The following is a 19,148-nucleotide window of genomic DNA, read 5'->3' on the forward strand; positions in this document are numbered from 1 at the left end:
AGTGGTCCAACTGATGAGACAAATCCAAGGGTAATTGACCCTTATCAATGATATATCAATTATGCATGTGCTCAGAGGCCCATTTGGCCAGGCAATCGACAACACCATTCCACTCCCTAGGGATATGCGTGAAAGAAACAGAAATCAAAGAATCACACAAATGAAGAATCTCGTTAACAACTGAACTCAACTGCCAACTAACATCTACAGATTGCTGCCGAGTCAACAAATTCACCACCACATGAGAATCTGATTCACAAATGAGCCTGCTCCATCCTAGAGCACAAGCACGCTCCACAACAAATAAATTGGCAAGAGCCTCCATCAAATTGTTAGTATAACAAACTTTTATAAATAGAAAAGAGAAACTGAACAGTCCCTAAGCTATCTCTACCAATGCCACCAATACGAGCTGGACCAGGGTTACCCCGAGAAGACCCATCCGTGTTGATCTTCAAAATACCCTATGGAGGAGGACACCACCTCCCCACTAAATAAAATGAATGAGCTCTAATCATTTCATTAAATAATTGTTTTCTTTGGGACATTTAATTAAAGATATTTTTTGTCTATTTATTTAACATAATTAGATACATTAATAATTGTAATGATTTTAAATTTGTGAATAGATTATTGATTTGTTATGTCATCTTGTAATCAAGTCTTGTTGTTAATTGCATTAATACTAATATCAACATATTTTATTGCAATAATCCATATAGGGTTGGGATCCTTCTCCCTACTGTTATCATTGCATTCTATTGATGTTAAAAATTAGCTCAAAAAGTACTCTCAAATTTGGAGTGTTACTTAGTGTGAAATATGAAGTTAGTAGCATTTTTTTTGTGGTGTTGTTAAAAATTAGCTCAAAAAGTAGTCTCAAATTTGGAGTGTTACTTAGTGTGAAATTTGAAGTTAGTAGCATTTTTTTGTGGTCTTGTAAATGTACTTTAGATTTTCTCAATTTAACTTGTTAATTGTAAAAGTGATCTATTTTAAAATGGTAATTTAGACACATGAAGAATTTATTGGTTTGTGTTAGAGTAAGCTAAGCTTCAAAGCTATATTTATAAATTTGGTGTTTCTAAAGTAAATGTTACTAGTTTCTCTTGAGCTTGTTGTCTATATGTGAACTATATCTATGTGAGAAGCTACCTTGACTAGCTACCGACTAAAGGTGTTTGATCTTGTACTGCATTAGTTTGCTATCAACACATGTTCACGAGGAAGAGCACTGAGAAATTGATGTCGATGTGATCGAGGAAATGAAGATAAAAACAAAAGAATGAGTGTTATGTGAGTGTCATCCACAAAGATAATGCTAGGTAGAAGGTGTGTTAGTTACCTTTGTAGTGGAAAGTGGGTAGAGAGGGGCTTGAGTCCAAATCTTCCAAAAGTTTTGTTGGATAGAGGACAAGTGTAGGTTATTGAGGAAGACAAGTTGTCTTTGGTGAGTGTATGCAAATTTATTATTATGGTTTGACATTTTTTATAATTTGTGTTTGTGAGGAATTTTCTTTTATGTGTATGGCTTCAAGAAAGATGACATGGATGACATTGACGATGGTTGTTACAATTTTATTATTGAAAGACACTTATAAGAGAGAAGTTGGAATCAGGTGGAGAGAGAAAGTATCTGGAGGCATCTAGGTCGTTAGAAGATATAAGAGAGAGAAGAGATAAGATATGTCAAAGATGAGGAAAAGGAAAAGACGAGAAGTTTATTTGTAGGCAAAAAGAAAGAAGATGAATTGACATAACAAAAACATAGTGTTTAAAGATAGGTCAAGAAATTGCTAGAAATAAGGAAGAGAAGAGAACAAATATATAGGGGATAGGAAAAAAAAAAGACTTGTAAATGATGATTAATCATCCAATAAATGGTGTTGGAGAGGAAACAAATAAGATTGTAGCAAGAGCATGTGATTTAGAAGACATGGAGAAGATAAATAATATAGTGGAAGAAGGAAGAAATGTTGCATTTGCAACCAAAGAAAAATGGGTAAGGAAATGGATTTATGGAATGTTGGAGATGTAATAGTGAGTAGAAAGAATGGTATTGAAACAAATTGATAAAGAGCAAGAAATTGCAACTATAAAGAGGAGGACTATTGCAAAAATAGTAGGTTCTTTGGAGGACATGGAGACATTAGGTAATGTGAAGCAACAAAGTAGAGAAGAGAACATAGACATATCGATAGATGTGATCCAACCACGTACAAAAGAGGATGATGATAAGATTATAGAGATTGTATCTAAGGTGTTTGCAAAAGATAAGATGAGGGAAGAGAAGAAAGATGCCAAACTTTTAGATTCTTACACTTGTGTTGTAGGAGATTGCAATATTATGGGAGTTATTTAGTTGAATACAAGAAGAATGAAGTGTGATGAGGAGGTGGTGAGTTTAGAGGAGATGAAGGAGATTGAGAAATTGAATCATTTGACTGATTTTTCACATAAAGATTTTGTTGCAGCGAAGGATGGCAAAAAAGAGAAGAAAAATGAATTCTCTAAAATCCATCATGTGATTGTAAGTTGTGATGTTGAAATCCATCATTTCAAGGATATGTAGACATTGCTTAGTATGGAATAGCACAAAGATAAATACCTTGGCGAGGAACCAAATGTGCAAAGAAGCCAAAAAATAATAGTTGAACCAAAGATATTAAAAATTCTCAATTTTGAGGAAGAAGTTGAAAAAAGGTGATTAATACTTATGATTTTCATAATTTTACTAATGTAGAGGTGTTTGAAAGTATAAAGAGAAAGTAAATTATTTTTGATAAAATTTATGGTGAAGATTTGAGTACATTTAAGATGTTTTTTGGTAGAGGTGAACAATTTTGAATCCATGAAAAGTGGAACAAGATGGGGGAGGAGAAGAATTAAGATGGTTTATGGTGGATGAAAGTCCATGAGAGGAGTAAAAGAGGAAGAAAAAATTTGGTGGAAGTAGAATTTAGTGTAGTCAAGCATTGGAGGAAGCGAATGAGAACGTTTTTGATCAATAATAGAGCTTGCTGCAAAACATGTAATTTTATCATTAATACTAATTTGTATACTCATAAACTTCTTACTCAAGCAATTTGATGTAGGAGCATCCAACAATTACAAAGATGAATAGTTTTTAAGGTGGTTACATAGGTGATTAACTCTTACCACAAAGGAAATGCCTAGAGGGACAATGAATGAACTTGAGAACATGAAAATTTATTCAAATCTTGACTATTCTTTGGCACATTAATTTTTTATATAAATTATTCCAAAGGCAATTCCATCTAACTACCACTACAATTACTTTGGTCCAAAATAGTGTTGATAAACTAAGATAATTTTGATCATAGTACTATAAATTGACATAAAACATAAAAATTAAAATAATAATATAAATTAATATTACATCCCACAATTCACAAACTACAAAACAACGAAGTGGAATGGTAGTGGGAATCTACAACTAAAACAGCTGTTACATTAATCATGGACTGCATCACAATTCAAACATTAAACTTTTTAAATTCAAATTTTAAATTGAATCCATTTGTTTCTTGCTGACTAGTGCACAGAATATTTCAAATTATACTCCATTATGTTGAATTAAAATACAAGTCATAATTCATTTTCTTCCATCCACAAGCTCTTGTTCAAAATCCACATTATCAATCGAGGGGAAATGACATTACATCAGCAGCTTGCATTTGACTTATGTAGACATATTGCATGACTACCTGATATTTTTTATCGTTATCCTATACCACTAATTCGCTATCAACAATTTGGCCGGAGGAGAATGAAGCTGACTAGCACCAACCTTTTCAAAAGACGAGGAAGAGACTGAAATGAACAAATTGTAGGTGGTAAAATCAATGATGTTCAAATGAGCAAGCAATGTTATGTTTAATTCTACTTTCATGGAGGTCAGTTCTGCTGTTTGAATAATATGCTGCATAAATCATCCCACAGTTAACAACTCTGCAAAACAGCAGCCATTACAGGAATACAGTAGCATGTTGCATAAAGCATCCCACAGTTAACAACTCTGCTAAACAGTATTCATTACAGGAACACCGTAATATGCTGCATAAAGCATCCCACGCTTAACAACCCTGCAAAACAACAGCCATTACAGGAATACAGTAATATGCTGCATTAAGCATCCCACTCTTCACAACTCTGCAAAACAGCAGCCATTACAGGAATACACTAATATGTTTTATAAAGCATCCCACATTACAAAATACAGTAGTCAACAAGTATACAATTGGTTACCAGGTATACTGTAAATAAGTACCCTTCCACTATTTTTTTGCAATCCACAATATACAAGGGCGCTGAAAAAGCCTTAAAGTGGAAGTAAAGACTATAAAATGTACTCTTAAAAATCACAATAAGCAAATTTTTCTCATATATCTTTTAATATACAATTTACTGTATTTTTTGGAACCCTTTTTCTCAAATTGCACTTTGCTGGAAAGCAGTACTCTGTGGTTGCCAGTATAGTGCAGAGGGCACTATACTGTAAGTGATCCACATAAATAAGCTATATAAATTTAAAATCTGTAGTGTTACAACCAAAGCTATGCAGTTGTTTAAAAGCTCATACAAGAGGCAATATATGTGCAGTATATACTATATACTATATAGTAAGATCAACGTTACATTGCTCTGGAATTTGTACAATACTTGTAATGTGCCTACGTTTCTGTCAAAGCAGGAAATAAAAATTTAGGATGAAAATCCAAATTTTAAAATGTGGGGAGGAAAAATGGCCACATGGTTAAGGCCTTAATTAATATAATATCACACCCCCTTTCATTCACTGCTGTCTGGTGTAGTGCTTGTGCTCCTCCACTTGTCCTGAACAGAAGTGGGTGAACCAGTGTACATATGGCTAAGCAATTTCTTAGTCTCCAGGGCACTATTAGAGGAATTATACGAACTGAGATTCTTTTGAGTGAACCCACCATATCCCAGCCGTTTAATCTCCTGAAGCTGATCAGTCACTTCCATCATATTAGGCCTGTCATCCTTTTCAGCAGCAAGGCATCTAAAAGCCAATTCAGCCATCCTCCACACCATGTCTCTAACCAGAGGCTTGACATTAATCTCCAACTTTGGATCCACAAGTTCATGCAAAGCCCCACTTTGAATCTTGGACACAACCAAATCAGCAAGCCCAATGTCCCTCTTATCCCTGGTTAAATCCACGGCCTTTTTGGCAGAAATCAGCTCTGCTAAAACCACCCCAAAACTGTACACATCACTTTTGTGAGTAAGCCGATAGCAATGGTGATAATCAGGGTCAACATAACCAGGGGTACCCTGAGGGCCTGTAGAAATGTGGGAGGCTTCTACTGGCATCAGCCTAGAAAGCCCAAAATCTGCCACCTTGGCTTTGAAATTGTGGTCTAGAAGAATGTTTGAAGACTTGACATCTCTGTGTAAAATTGGGGGATTTGTGCTGAAATGAAGATATGCCAAGGCTTGGGCAGTTCCTAGGGCTATGTTTAAACGGGTTTCCCATTCCAAGCTTTTTCCTTTGGTTTCTCCATGCAGATGGTCTGCTAAGGTTCCATTTGAGACATATTCATAAACCAGAAGTAATTCGCTGCGGTCCTGGCAATACCCAATTAAAGGCACAAGGTTGGGATGGTTTAATGAAGAGAGAATCTCTATTTCATTGGAAAACTGCTGCAACCTTCTGGAGTTGTCATGGAAAAGTTTTTTCACTGCAACTATTTGGCCATCCCAGAGCTTCCCCAAATACACAGAAGCAAACCCTCCATCACCTAATTCTCTCGTCGCATCAAAGTTGTCGGTCGCTTGTTCAAGTTCCTGGTAGCTGAAAATTAACAGAGAGGCCCTATTGCTTTCAAAAGTGCCCAGTTGGATGTGCTGGGTCTCTAAACTCTTCTCGAGCTTCGGTTTGGCAGGAGGATCCTTTTTGTAACACAGAAATACAGCCATACTGGCAGCGCTTACCAATAATGCTGATCCAACAGACAAACCTGAGCTCCCAAAAAATCAAAAGAAAATCAAACTCAATGAAAGGAAAGAAAAACCAAAAATTGAAATAAAATCTAAACTATTAGTTAATGCTGAGAAAGATCTCTGTAGAATCAGAGATTAGAAAATCATTAATCGTGAATCAAAATTAGCATTTGTTTGCAGGCATTCAGCTTTAGAGGTATATAAAATCCCATTCCTAATATCAATTGATGTATAAATATATCTCTTACAAAATTTATACTGAAATGAAAAGTTCTGTTTTGCTGGGCAGAGAAGCTGTGGCATCCATGGCACTCTGATGTTTTCAATTTCAGCTACAGTTTCCCTTAACAGTACGTGTGTAAAAAATTTCTAAAACTTTATAATTGTTCACTTGTTTTTGGCCAAGCACAAAAAGCTATAAATCATTCAAATCTCAAATGCCCTTTTCTGTGCTTTTCCTCTGAACTTTCTTCTTGTAAACAAAGTAATCTATACAGATTTCTAGGCCTAGTTTTCCAGGTGTTTTACAGCAACTTTTTGCGAGTGAGTAAGCTGAGTTTAGTAACGATTGCATATAAATTTTCGTTTCAAAATATTTGTTTTGAAATGAGAATAATTTCACTCTCATGGAATTTCATCTAACCAGCGGGAGAACTTGTTCATTACCTTCTTCTGTACCAAATTATTGTGGAAGAAAAACTACCTTTCTAGGCTACAATACTGTAGCTTAGTGCTTCTTACATAGACTAAATTCAAGAAACTGTAAATGTGGAATTTGTGGGATTTACCTATTATGATTCTTGTGTAAGATTTGTCTCTGAGACGGACACCGGTAGATAGAACGTTTGGATTTGCAGTAGCCGCTGGTTCTGCGCTAGGGCTCGCAGCAGCAATATTAGGTAGATCTGCAAGAAATTTCACACGCTTACAAAACAGAAAAATAGCAGGTTCTCACAAAAATTCAACAAAGTAGCTGGTTACTAATAAATTTTTCAAATCACAGAGAACCAACACCCATCAGAGCACCCATTTGTCAAAAATTGTAACAGACTCGTTGAGACTAATAAATCTTTCAAATCCTCAGAAAACAAAGAACCAATCTGACAAAAATTCCATCAGACTAGCTGAAAGTAACAAATCTTTATGTTGAATGTCATACCAGTGGAGTTTCCATTGGTTGTGGAATTTGGGACATAGCAAACAAATGAACCCGAAATGTTGAACCCGCAAATCCCCTTTAATTTTTCACAGTCTCTGCAATTTCTGAACATTTCATCAGTTTCACTCCACAACATTTCAAACCCCTTTCGAAGAACGTTAGCAATTGGAAAATCCGGTACCACTACGGGTACTTGAATCACCGTGCAAGCAACGGGCCAAAGCATCGGTATATAACTCCAGGCATACCACGAATCACCATTGCAAACAACTTTCGGGAACATCGATGAAACAAATGGGCACCCCGTTAGGAGGGTTAGATTTTTATTGTACAAAGGAGCCACTATAAAAGGAGAAGCGGTGAGATTAACAGGTCCCTGCGGAAACGGGCATACTGTATTTGAAAAAATTCCATCATTAACCACTGTTATCGTTTTGCTATTGTGATCTAAATCTGTAACTGTGTAGTTTACACCATTGATTGTGAGATGTGGGTTGCTAGACACACAGTGAATCTGAAAAGCTGGGTGACCGCATCCTGAATTTGCTAAGCCGAAAGGATACGACATATTAGCAAAGATGGTGCCACACGAAGCATTTTCGCAAACAGATAAATTTTGGCAGAAGCAGCCATTGCACAGAAGAAGAACAGCAAAGGAAAAAACAAGACTCAGAGAACTTCCAAAGAGCAAAAAATTTGTCATTCTACAAGAACAGTACACCATCCGCTCCAAGGCTGAAACTCATCCAAATACCCGTTGGTTTGGGAATAAATAGATTAAATGGACCCTGTCACGCCTAATCCCCATCTAATCTATGTACGGTAATCTCGGTTCCCGATTTCATCGAGTTGTTTTAATAAAACAAAATTGAATCTAGGTAATTTGCAATGCTTTTACTCAGAGTGTGGTGGGCGTGGAACAAATCTGTGACATTACATGGAGTTTGTACAAACACTGTCGTAATCGACTGCACGAAATTAAATTAACTTGAGCTGTCTACCCACCGCGTCAGTAAAAGTCATGCAAATCGTCGTTGGAACTTGAGCTAGTGAAATGTGGCAGTACAAGTAAAAATGGAAAATACATAGAAACTCTTCTTGCCTGTGCTTTCAGTCATTTTCACGGCAGCTCAATCTTTTTATATTTGATTTCTAGAATCCTAGAAAGACGAAAACAAGAGAATTTTTTTCACATGTGCATTGTTTTGTTTATTAAAAACAAAATAAATGAAATTATATAGAAAAGGGCAGTCAATAGACTAGCCAAGAAATGAATACAAAACTAACAGCTAATTTATAATTAAATAATTGTCTAAAACATAACAAATATATATTGTGACATATGGTAAACATTGCATTTGTTCAATAGTAGTTAACATACTAAATATACATTGTATATGTTTGTAACATATAGTAAACATCACATTTAGTTATCTAGATTAAACTGTATATAGATTTTTCTCATCAACATTTTGGATCATATTGTATGATCCATCATAACGATGAAATGCATAGATAGCATAATTGATCATGGATCATGTAGTATGATCGGAAACATTGATGAAAAAAATCTATACACACTAGGAAACTACTATTGATTTTCATGAATTGTGGAAACTACATGACTTTAATTACATTTGTTGTAATATATATTATCTTTTTAATGTAATTAGAAAATTTGATAATCATGTGCATTGTTTTTATTTATTTAAACAAAATAAATGAAATTGTATAGAACAACCCATCACCTCTCCCGGGGGATGTGGTTCTTATGGTTGGGGATAGGCCTTGGACTCAACCATTGGATTATGAGGGCCTACCTTCAGTTGCCAGAAATGCTTTTCTATGGGTCATTTGGCTTCAAATTGTTCTATTCCACGTCACAAGGGTGTTGCTACTTGGTGGAAGGATGCTACAGATGAGCACTTAACTATCTTTGCTTCTGATTCTGACTCGGTTGGCTCCTCTCAGGAGGATGTTGATGTTCCTACTTTTGTTGTTGATGTCACTATTGTGGCAGCTTCTGCCCCTATGGATTCAACTCAGGTGTTGCTCCAGTTTTGTTGCCTCGTTCTTCTCCTAATGATGTTGTTGTTGTTTATGCTCCCATTACTGCACCGCTGCAACAATTTGTCACAGTTCTGCAGCAGCGTATTGTTGCTCTGCCTGCACTACTATTTGTAACCATACAGGATCCTCCCCACTGGACCACTCTCTTGTTGGTCCTAATGAAAGTATCGCCTGGACTGTGATTTGCGTAGGCGGAAGGGGAAGTCCTCCCCCCTCCCCCAAACCCCCCATTGTCAAGGTCTGGATGCTTCCCCCCTTCATTGAGTGGGTTTGGGTTGTTTTGTATTAAGGGTCAACACCCTAGTTTTTGGTGGTTGTTAAAGTGTTGTTGATAGTCTCTAACTTTGTTGTTTTTTAATAAGAAACAAACAACCCATCTACAATTATATAATTGTCTAGAACATACCAAATATTTTACACTAGGAAGACATATTTAACTCTAAATTTCAATAAACATTTCATCTGTTTGTAACATATAGTCTAAGTGTCAATAAACATTGCATTTGTTCAATAGTAGTTATTTGGATTAAACCGTGTATAGATTTTTCTCGTCAACGTTTTAGATCATATTGTATGATCCATCATCATGATAGAATGCATACAGAGCAAAATTGATCATGGATCAAGCAATATGATCCACTTATGAGAAAATCTATACACCTTTTAATCCAAAAAAGTACCTAGATCTTTATGAATTGTGGAAACTACATGACTTTAATTACATCTATTTGTTTCATATAGTATCTTTTTAATGTAATTAGAGAATTTGATATTTGATGTCATTCAAATGCTTGCTAATCTCCATGTGTTCTTTGGATACTCTTTATAGCCGAACTTGTGTGATATTTTTAATATTAATTTTCATAATAGTGATTGCGATTTTTTTGAATGTAATCTAATATCAAGGTTTCATTTTATAAATAAATAAATAAAATCTTTAAAATTTTAGTGAACAAGATTTTTTTCAATATCTTGTAAAACATAATATAATAAGAGAGATTTAAGTATATATTTATGTTATTCTATGGGTAAAAGCACAAAATTGTCTCACGTTTCTGGCCAACTTATTAGCACAAGTGAATTTAAGTAATTCTAACTAAAAATTAATTTTAGTCAAACATATGATCTATAAAGATTCATTATAGCTATCTTATGTATGGGCCACAACTTTTCCATTTGGATTTGTCTACTAAATGTATATTTTATACCACTTTGGATCTAATTACCAATTTCTTCCACTTTGGATCTAATTACCAATTTATTTTTTTGAAAAACTTGATGTCTCAACAACTACTACTCTTATAAATTTTTTTTTTTTGAAATGTAAAAATTTCCTTTTATAGATCTATAAGTGAATTTTCCAAAATATATATCTTTTAATATTTTAATTAGTTTTTATATTTATATTTTATTTTTAGTGAAAGTAGGTCATCAACACTAAAATCTACAGTTGATTATTTTGTAAAGAAAAATAGTAAAATTTATTTAAATTTTTTGAAAAAAATAAATGCAAAAGAGATAATTACTTTCTATTGGATAAATAATTAAGAAAAAAGGTGATGCCAAATGGAAGAGTTATATTTTAGTACACGCAACTTTTCAAATTTATTGAAAAATTTATATACATAAAAAATAGTTAAAAATATATTTTTGCACTAAAGTTTCAAGTTATCAATATACAAAAACAATTGAAGAAAAAAAGTTAAAATTTACTATATAAAGTGTGACGCCTCGTGTAACTTCAATTTCAGCATTTTATCAATGACTAAATTATAGTGTTTACTTTATAAGAAAGTACATTCAAATAATTTTTATTTTTATTTTTTAAATTACAAACATAAAATACACAAAAAAAATGTACATTTTATTAGTTTACATCATTTCAAAATTCAAAACATATATTTCACTTTTTATTGATTCAATTTAAAAAGTTTAATCAACATTGACCCTTTCTTTTATAAAAGTGTGACACAATTTGTGCTTTTACCCATATAAAATTTATTTTTTATATTATTTTTTATTTTGTATGTTATACCCATTTTGTCAATAGAACAAAGAAACCTTTTGAAGTTATATTTATTTATTAGGGAGGAGAAAAGTGTTCATATTTTGTAATTTTATGTGTTATAGATATATAATTCTAAAAAATAATTTGATTTAGTGATACTAATTAATTCCAAAACTAAATTTAATACTCTTATATGCATATTCTATAGTTAGAATATTCTTCACTTAGTTTCTAATTTTTTTCCTTTTTGAAATATATCACGCCTACGATTCTACCATTTGAACTAGATCATATATGTGGTCTAGTGGTATAGTCCCTCAATTTTTGTAAGTACCAAATTAGGATGGGTTAATAAATACATCAAATGATAATTTGGTGGTCCAATATACAATTCACATGGCATACTCATTTCTCATCACACCATTTTTTTCCTTGATGGAAGCCCTCTTAGAACTCTTGCATGCTTCTTTAGGTGCTATATCTCTCCTTTTTTATCCTTTTGATCTACTAAACCTTCTTGTCATCTAAAAGCCTTGATGCTTCCATTAAGCTACAAGAGAACCCATGATATATTAGGGTTTCTCTAGTAACCCATGTCAAGTTATAGAGTTTCATAGGCAACCGACAATGTTAAGAGAGGTAACTCATACCCCAACATAGGCAACCTTGTTGTCTTTTGGCATGGTTGTAATTCCTTCATATTTTCATGTTTTTCTCCATTCTCCTTCCCAAAATATATTTTATTAATAGGAGAAAACATATTTTCTTTCCTCCTTTCTTTATTTCTTAAAGCTAAGCTTTCCTTCCCTCTTTGGATTGATTTTCCCTCTCTTCTTTTCCCATATAAACCTCCCTCTCTCATCCATATAGGAGGAAAGTTTTGGCATACACAAATTTTGAGCCATTTCAAGGAAACTTTTCTCCCCATGTATAAGCTACCTTTGTGATTCTTCATGAAAAAATTTTCCCCACTCCCTTAAGCATTGGGTCACCTTGAAAGATTGCAATCCTAACTATAAAGTCTAATCCTAAATCCGTGTCTCTAGGAAGTTAATGATATTTGTCTCATCAATGGACTAATTTTATGTTTCCATCAAGTGGAGTCCCAAGGCTAGAAGGGGAGAAGATACTACAAATATGAGTTGGACACTCTAAGAGAACACTTACAATGTTTTTACAAGAAACTTGTAAATTCATTTATTTTAAAAAAATGTAATTTATTAATGCAAATTTTCATTCATTAGTAATTATATAACATACTTTTGTCTAAGAAATATAGCATTCTTTTATTGTTTCTTTGTTTCTAGTTTGGATGAGCATTATTACTTTATGAGGTAGACTATATCTATATTGGTTTCTTTACTTTCCTTGCAAATAGATCAAGTTGATTCAAAAAGATCTATACAAACTTTCACATAAAGCATAGTTTAGATTTTTTTAAAATCATATAGAAGTTGTTATTTGCAAGTAGCTAATTGAATCACATTTTAAATTGGAAAAACATGCAAAAAGGAGTAGGTAAAAATATCTCTTGCATGCATTTTAGAGAATTTTTTTATTTAGTTAGAATCATTCAAAATATTTAGAGAAGAAAAATAGAAAGAGGAAAATCCATTGACATTGTCATGAGGCACCTAATGAACACTCAACTCAAATGAGCATTTAAATAAAGAACACAAAGTCACCAAACATCACCATTATTTAACTTTCATATCTCTCACTTAGATTTTTTACTAAATGTATGTTGGGATCAAGGAAAATTAGATTGAACTAGTTTTGGATGAACTACAAGGAAACATGCCCCTTCTTAAGCATATTCAAGAAGAAAATGAATAATGATGGATACGAGAAGAGTCTCACAGAAAGAGAAAATGCCTTTTTACATATTCATTGACATTATTGAAACTAGACTTATAATTAAAACACTCTAACATGACATAAAGATAACACACAAACACAATAAATTGAACATCCAACCATGCCAATCAACACATTAATCATCCATTTGGGTCTCCTTCCTCTAGAAGTGAACAAACTAAGTGGTACAATTCATATAAATGATAATGCTATCACTTGCTAGACTCTACAAGTTCAAGAAGGGGGTAGTGAATTCAACTTTCCATCACTTGATGGATTTTTCCATGAGACTAGAACTAGTTGAACTTTATCCATTAAGACAGGGTGTAATAGAATGTGGCATTATAAGTCCACACAATCACTTTTGGGGTAAGATAGATTTAGAGCATCACATATTTTGGCGAACCTAATGTGAAGAGAAAATCCTTTTAGACAATTTTTTTGTTATCATCCATAAATATGCCAAGATTGACAAGACAATAAAGACAACAAGCCATTTTTCATTTAGTTGATACATCCTAATTAGTCTCTTGGCATTTATTTCAAATAGTTACAATTATAAAGCTGATAATTTACATGGAAGATGAATATAATTACCCAACTACACCACTTCTAATATCATAGTTTAGATTCAAGCTATTATGCTTCAATTAAGTCTGGATCAAAATAAACTGTAAAGGGTCTCTATTTGACTAGATATCAACTAAGAAGGCAATCCAAAAATAAACCAGAGAGACACAACCACCTAAATTGACAACAAGGTGAGCCATGTACAAATTTCCTTTGAAGAAGTTTGAGCATCTTGAGTTCTAAGCCTTCATGCGGCCTTTCAAGATGAACAAATCATAACATAACAAGGAGTGGTTGAAATTTTCCTCTAATAAGTAACCAATGGAGCTACTCAACCCCTACATATTGAACAACATGTATCTCTCAATAAACAAGTGTAAATTATAGGAGAAGTTACTCTCATTTGAAGCACTTATGGCCGATCTACTCTAATACATTAGGATTCTTCAAGCTCTAAATACTAAGAAATTAATAACACAAATCAATTTAGGTAGATAATAGACCAAGGTCTTTAAGACACCAACCTCATACCAACCCTTTGACAACAAGGACTATGGGACAAGATCAAAAGGAATTCTAACTACCTCCTTATGTTATCTTATATGTGTTCGCATAGGTAATGATGCATTCATGTCTTCCTTGCTATCATGATACAACATGGAAAGATTCAATCAACCAAGTGGGATACTTAGCATATAAATTTGAACTCAAAAAAATATATCCAACTTTCAAACTATAAACATAATAGTGTCTATCTATTCAACCCTCTCAAGATACCAACAACCTAATGTGGCTTTCTAAATGAAAAGAATGCAAATATCTCCTCATGTAGGGATAAAATTTGGAGGAACAAATCCATCTACACACAACCCCTTTCCAAGTGCGTATTCAATACGTTAAAGATTCTTTGACATCAACATTCATAGTATCATGTTGCAATGTCCTCTCCTTGTACTCCTAAAATTCAATAGAGTAAGAGATCCCAATTCACATATACAAGATTATTCTATGACTATATAGAAACTCTTTCCTTGCTATTGGGTGACAAACATGATATTTTATGAACTTTTTAGAAGGTAATTACTCTATAATAGTACTACAATCTCCCAAAGGCACAAATTCATTCATTTAGACACCTCGTTGGTGAGTTTTTCATCACCTTTTACATGATTAAATATTTAAAATAGGGATTCAAGATTTCATAATAATCAGACAAGAAACTAAAAAATTGGTGGCACACTTTATCACCTAATGGTGGCAATTCCTCTAATATTTGACTAGTGTGCTAGACATGGACCACATAGGATTATGTGATCACTTGATACACACCTTAATGGTAATACACAAGAAGAGGTTCAAAAAATCCCACACAAATCTTATGATGTGGTTATCAAAAGAACTTTAAGAATTGACTAGGTCACTATTGAGAGTGGAAGAGAGGATTATAGTCGCAATGAAAGGCTAGTGACACAAGATAACAATAATAATACATTTGTACTTAAATTTTTAAATAATAATTGTCACAAAGAAACTATCAATGGAGTTTTAGACATCCCATTACTTAAAAACAACAAAAACCATAAGTACAATAATTGTGGTGGTGCAATAATTATAAAATTTGAAGAAACCAAAATGTCAACACTATTGATTATCCTCCATAAAATAACTATGAACATAGAGTAAAACTAAATAATAGACCATGCAATAAAAAGTAGCACAAACCATACTAAAAACCTAAAAAATATGACCCCAACAAGAATTTTATGTTCCATAAAAGAAGGGGGAACGACATTGAGTTGTGTGGGGACAACAAATGATTATCATAGATCTCCTAGAATGATAGATATTTTTTTCGTGGATATATTTTGTATTCCACTATAAAACACAAACCATAATCTTTAGTGTCCCATCGCACCTCAAAACAAACCTAAATACATACCAAGATCCTCTTCTAGTACACCAAAAAGGGAGTGATTCTAACCAACCAAAGGAAAATGGCACAACCCTTCTCACTAACAAAACAACCTAAGAAACTTAGGCATTAAAAGTAAAACAAAAATCCTTAGCCTAGTTGAATTGGTTCAAATTTTTTTTTTAGGAAGAGCCTATAATCCCGCAAATCAAAAACCTTGGACACAATTTCAACACATCATCCTACACCAAATCTAATTGGTCTATAAATTATTTGAATACCAAGAATACATTCATAAAAATATATTTCTTCAACCTTCTAAGTAACTATCCCTCCCATCCAACAACTCTCTTAGAGACAATGGGGATCAAGTACTAGAACCACATAACCTCACCCCTATAAGATCAAATCAATTAAATGGATCTCATTAGGAGGTCACCTAATATATAATTTCATGATCTTGGTTTTTTTTACCTAAGATAGACATCCACATATTTATAATTAATGAGACAAGGTAATATTTCTCTACACCTACAAGTATGGATCTACGATACATACATAAAATAAATGCTCATGAACAATGAAATTGTAGTGAACATAGTTTCATTCTCTATCCAAGAAAGAATGGGATATGTGTACACCAAAGTACAATATATAAGGATACCTTGTATGGTTATGATAACCTTAATCTAGTAACAATTGAAAATATTACACCCACAAGTTCTTTAGGGCCTAAGATGGTATCCTTATTTATTTAATTAATGAGGGATTATGGTACAAAATACTACAACAAATTTCCTAGTTCCACAAGATGATAGTGGTTCCTTTCACATTGTTCCAAGAAATTTATTTCCTAAACCTTAGAAAAATTTGCATTTCTAAAGGAGATCTAGAATTCTTCAACATGGTCAAAGTTGATGCATCCAAGAAGAAACTTGGAATATCAAGAGATCATGAAATTAGTACTTCCAAGATTACTATTTCTAATTTAATCCTTCAATGTACTTGCAAAAAAAGGATCAAAAGCCTAATCAAAAAAAATTTGTTGTGACAAAATCCAATGAGCTTGTCAAAGATGAAAATGAAAAACCTCTCTTAAAGATTCAATTATGTCAATTAGAACTATTGATTAGAAAATAGAGCTTTTAAAAAATGACAAATCTTTCAATCTATTTTTGGATAAGTTTGCACAATTAGTGTAATCTTAGAAAATGATATATTTGTATATGTTGAAGAGGATTTTTTAGAGACACAACCTAGATACACTTCACTATAATAGTCAAATTGAGCTATTTAAAAAAAAATTATGCATCATTTCCTATCTTAAATGACTATTATAATACTCTATATAGAAAAGTGAATTATAAAATCAATTAATTCCTCCAAAATGATTCATGTAATCTCATGATAAAGAGTGAATTGTATGTTCAAAATCCATCAAGAAGATAATTCTTGTGGATTTTATGGATCTTATGTATAGTTCCTTAGTTGCTAAATACTATAAATAATAATCTCAAGGATACTTCCAATTATCTCATAATAAATGAACCAAATAAGTCACATTCACACACCATTTTAATTTAATATAAGAACCAATAGGTACCTTCCCAAGTCGAAATTGAGACAGTAACAAAGACAAGGTGATTGTGGTAGAATTGTAGAAAGAAAAGAGTTGTGTATAACCATTGAGATGAAAAAGCCAACTATGTTAGAGTTATCTAAGAAGTATGTCAATAAACATAACATAAATAAATGCATAAGTTTTCTCCCTCTAAGAGAGTTTTAAGAAAAATAAACTTTATGTTTAGACCTTTTCAATTTCTAAAACTCTAAGTATGAGATAAAGTTTTGGTTTATATGCAAGACGATTTTCACTTAATGGTTCAATATAAATTTTATTATTTGAAGGAACCTTATATTGGAATTCATCTCATTTGTAAGATTTCTACGTCCTACCATATCTCATAATACAGTGGTCTTCACAAAGAAGTACAAGTACTTGGCTAATAAAGAATAACTTCAAAATGGTCTTATAGGATAGGAGAATTTGTACTCAGATAGGAATTCCAAGGAACTTTGAGCCCAAGTAGCTCCTTGGTCAAATTTTCATATGGGGTTTGGTCCTTATTGGCAAAATATATCCTCCTCATGAATATACATTATCATAATAACGACATATTAAGTTTCAACATGGGTTGAGTTTACCTTACACTTTGATTTCTAATAATGGTACATCATTTAAAAACAAATAGGTGAAATTCCTTGAAAATTTTACATTCAACATCACTTCTCTACACCATGCTATCCTCAATCAAATGATCAAGATAAAGCTTCTAACAAACTAATTGTACAAATTCTTCAAAAAAAAGTTAATGAACATGGCAAGAACTGGCATCCTCAATTGTCATGTGTGTTACAAGCCTATTGAACAAGTATTCATATAGCTACAAATATTACCCCTTATAATCTCATTTATGATGTTGATGCAATTATGCCTTTAGATATAGAGATTCCTTCATTGCCAGTTTTCTCAAGGGCATCCTTGATGACAAATCTTATAGAGAATAAAATCTTCAATAACTTGAAATACTCAATGAACAATGTATAAACACTCTTAAACATATTCAATCTTATCAAAATACCATACAAAGATGTTATAATAAAAGAGTTATTCAACGTTCCTTTACGGTTGGTGACTTGGTGCTCTATGAGAATCAACACAATGTAAATGATTCTCCAAGTTAAAAAGGGAAGTTCAACCCAACTAATTAGAACCATAAATTATCACTACAGATCAAGTGCCTACAAATTAGTAGGAATGGATGCTATGTCTCTCAAGTAACTCATTAATGTTATGCACTTACACAAATATTATATTTAATTTAATTTTCTCCTTCTTTATAAATGGTATGCTAGCATTTTCATTTTTAAATCATGTTATGTTAGTAGTTAGATTTTCTTTCATGACAAACATTAAGTTCCTTTGAATTCATTTTGTAATTTATTTTTTAATAGATTAAGAAATTACATCATTTAGGTTGGCATATAGTTCACTATTTCATGTAGCATGTTAATTAGATCATGTAGCTAGATACATTGACATTTAACTTAGCATGTGTACATCACATCATCACTTGCTGAATTTAATTAAGCACTTATGACAAGTTGTTTAATTATACCCCATTTAACACATGTATCATTTTAATCATTGGGGTATTCATTAACGATCTCATTAGGTCATTTAATTAATCACAATGGTATTAAATTAGACATACATGTTCATAATTATGTTTTACTTAGATACTTAACACATTGTTTTGCATTAAACCACATGTGCAATTCATAGAAAGCATCTCACATAGATAACATCATCATGTGCATGTGCATGATGGCATTATGAAATAATAAGTATCTGATAGATTATTGAGAAGGGCGGGGGGGGGGGGGGGCTTCCCAATATCAAACTCAAACTCACAAAGTAAACTTTCACCGTCAAGATCAATACTCATAAGAGTACTCAACATCAATCGGTTAACTGTTATAACAATTTAACAGTAAACAACTTCAATCTTGTAAACATC

At 32.7% G+C, this 19,148-nt stretch overlaps 1 protein-coding gene across 1 annotated transcript; it reads right to left on the reverse strand.

Moving 5' to 3' along the window:
• Nucleotides 1-4,370: 4,370 nt before the first annotated feature.
• On the reverse strand, nucleotides 4,371-8,063 carry LOC131026848 (LEAF RUST 10 DISEASE-RESISTANCE LOCUS RECEPTOR-LIKE PROTEIN KINASE-like 1.2). The gene is made up of 3 exons (XM_057956852.2): nucleotides 7,151-8,063; nucleotides 6,780-6,896; nucleotides 4,371-6,008 (listed from the first exon to the last, which is right to left on the reverse strand). Exons 1-3 carry the CDS (start codon nucleotides 7,872-7,874, stop codon nucleotides 4,813-4,815), a joined length of 2,037 nt encoding a protein of 678 aa, XP_057812835.1. The 5' UTR covers nucleotides 7,875-8,063; the 3' UTR covers nucleotides 4,371-4,812.
• Nucleotides 8,064-19,148: the final 11,085 nt, after the last annotated feature.

The sequence above is a fragment of the Cryptomeria japonica genome, chromosome 1 (genome assembly GCF_030272615.1).
Source record: "Cryptomeria japonica chromosome 1, Sugi_1.0, whole genome shotgun sequence".
NCBI classification, from domain to species: Eukaryota; Viridiplantae; Streptophyta; class Pinopsida; order Cupressales; family Cupressaceae; genus Cryptomeria; species Cryptomeria japonica.

Coding starts and splice junctions, on each gene's coding strand:
- LOC131026848 (XM_057956852.2), bottom strand. CDS start 7,874: ATGGTGTACTGTTCTTGTAGAATGACAAATTTTTTGCTCTTTGGAAGT. Junction 6,897..7,150: donor AACCAATGGAAACTCCACTG/GTATGACATTCA, acceptor AATTTCTTGCAG/ATCTACCTAATATTGCTGCT. Junction 6,009..6,779: donor TTACACAAGAATCATAATAG/GTAAATCCCACA, acceptor TTGGGAGCTCAG/GTTTGTCTGTTGGATCAGCA.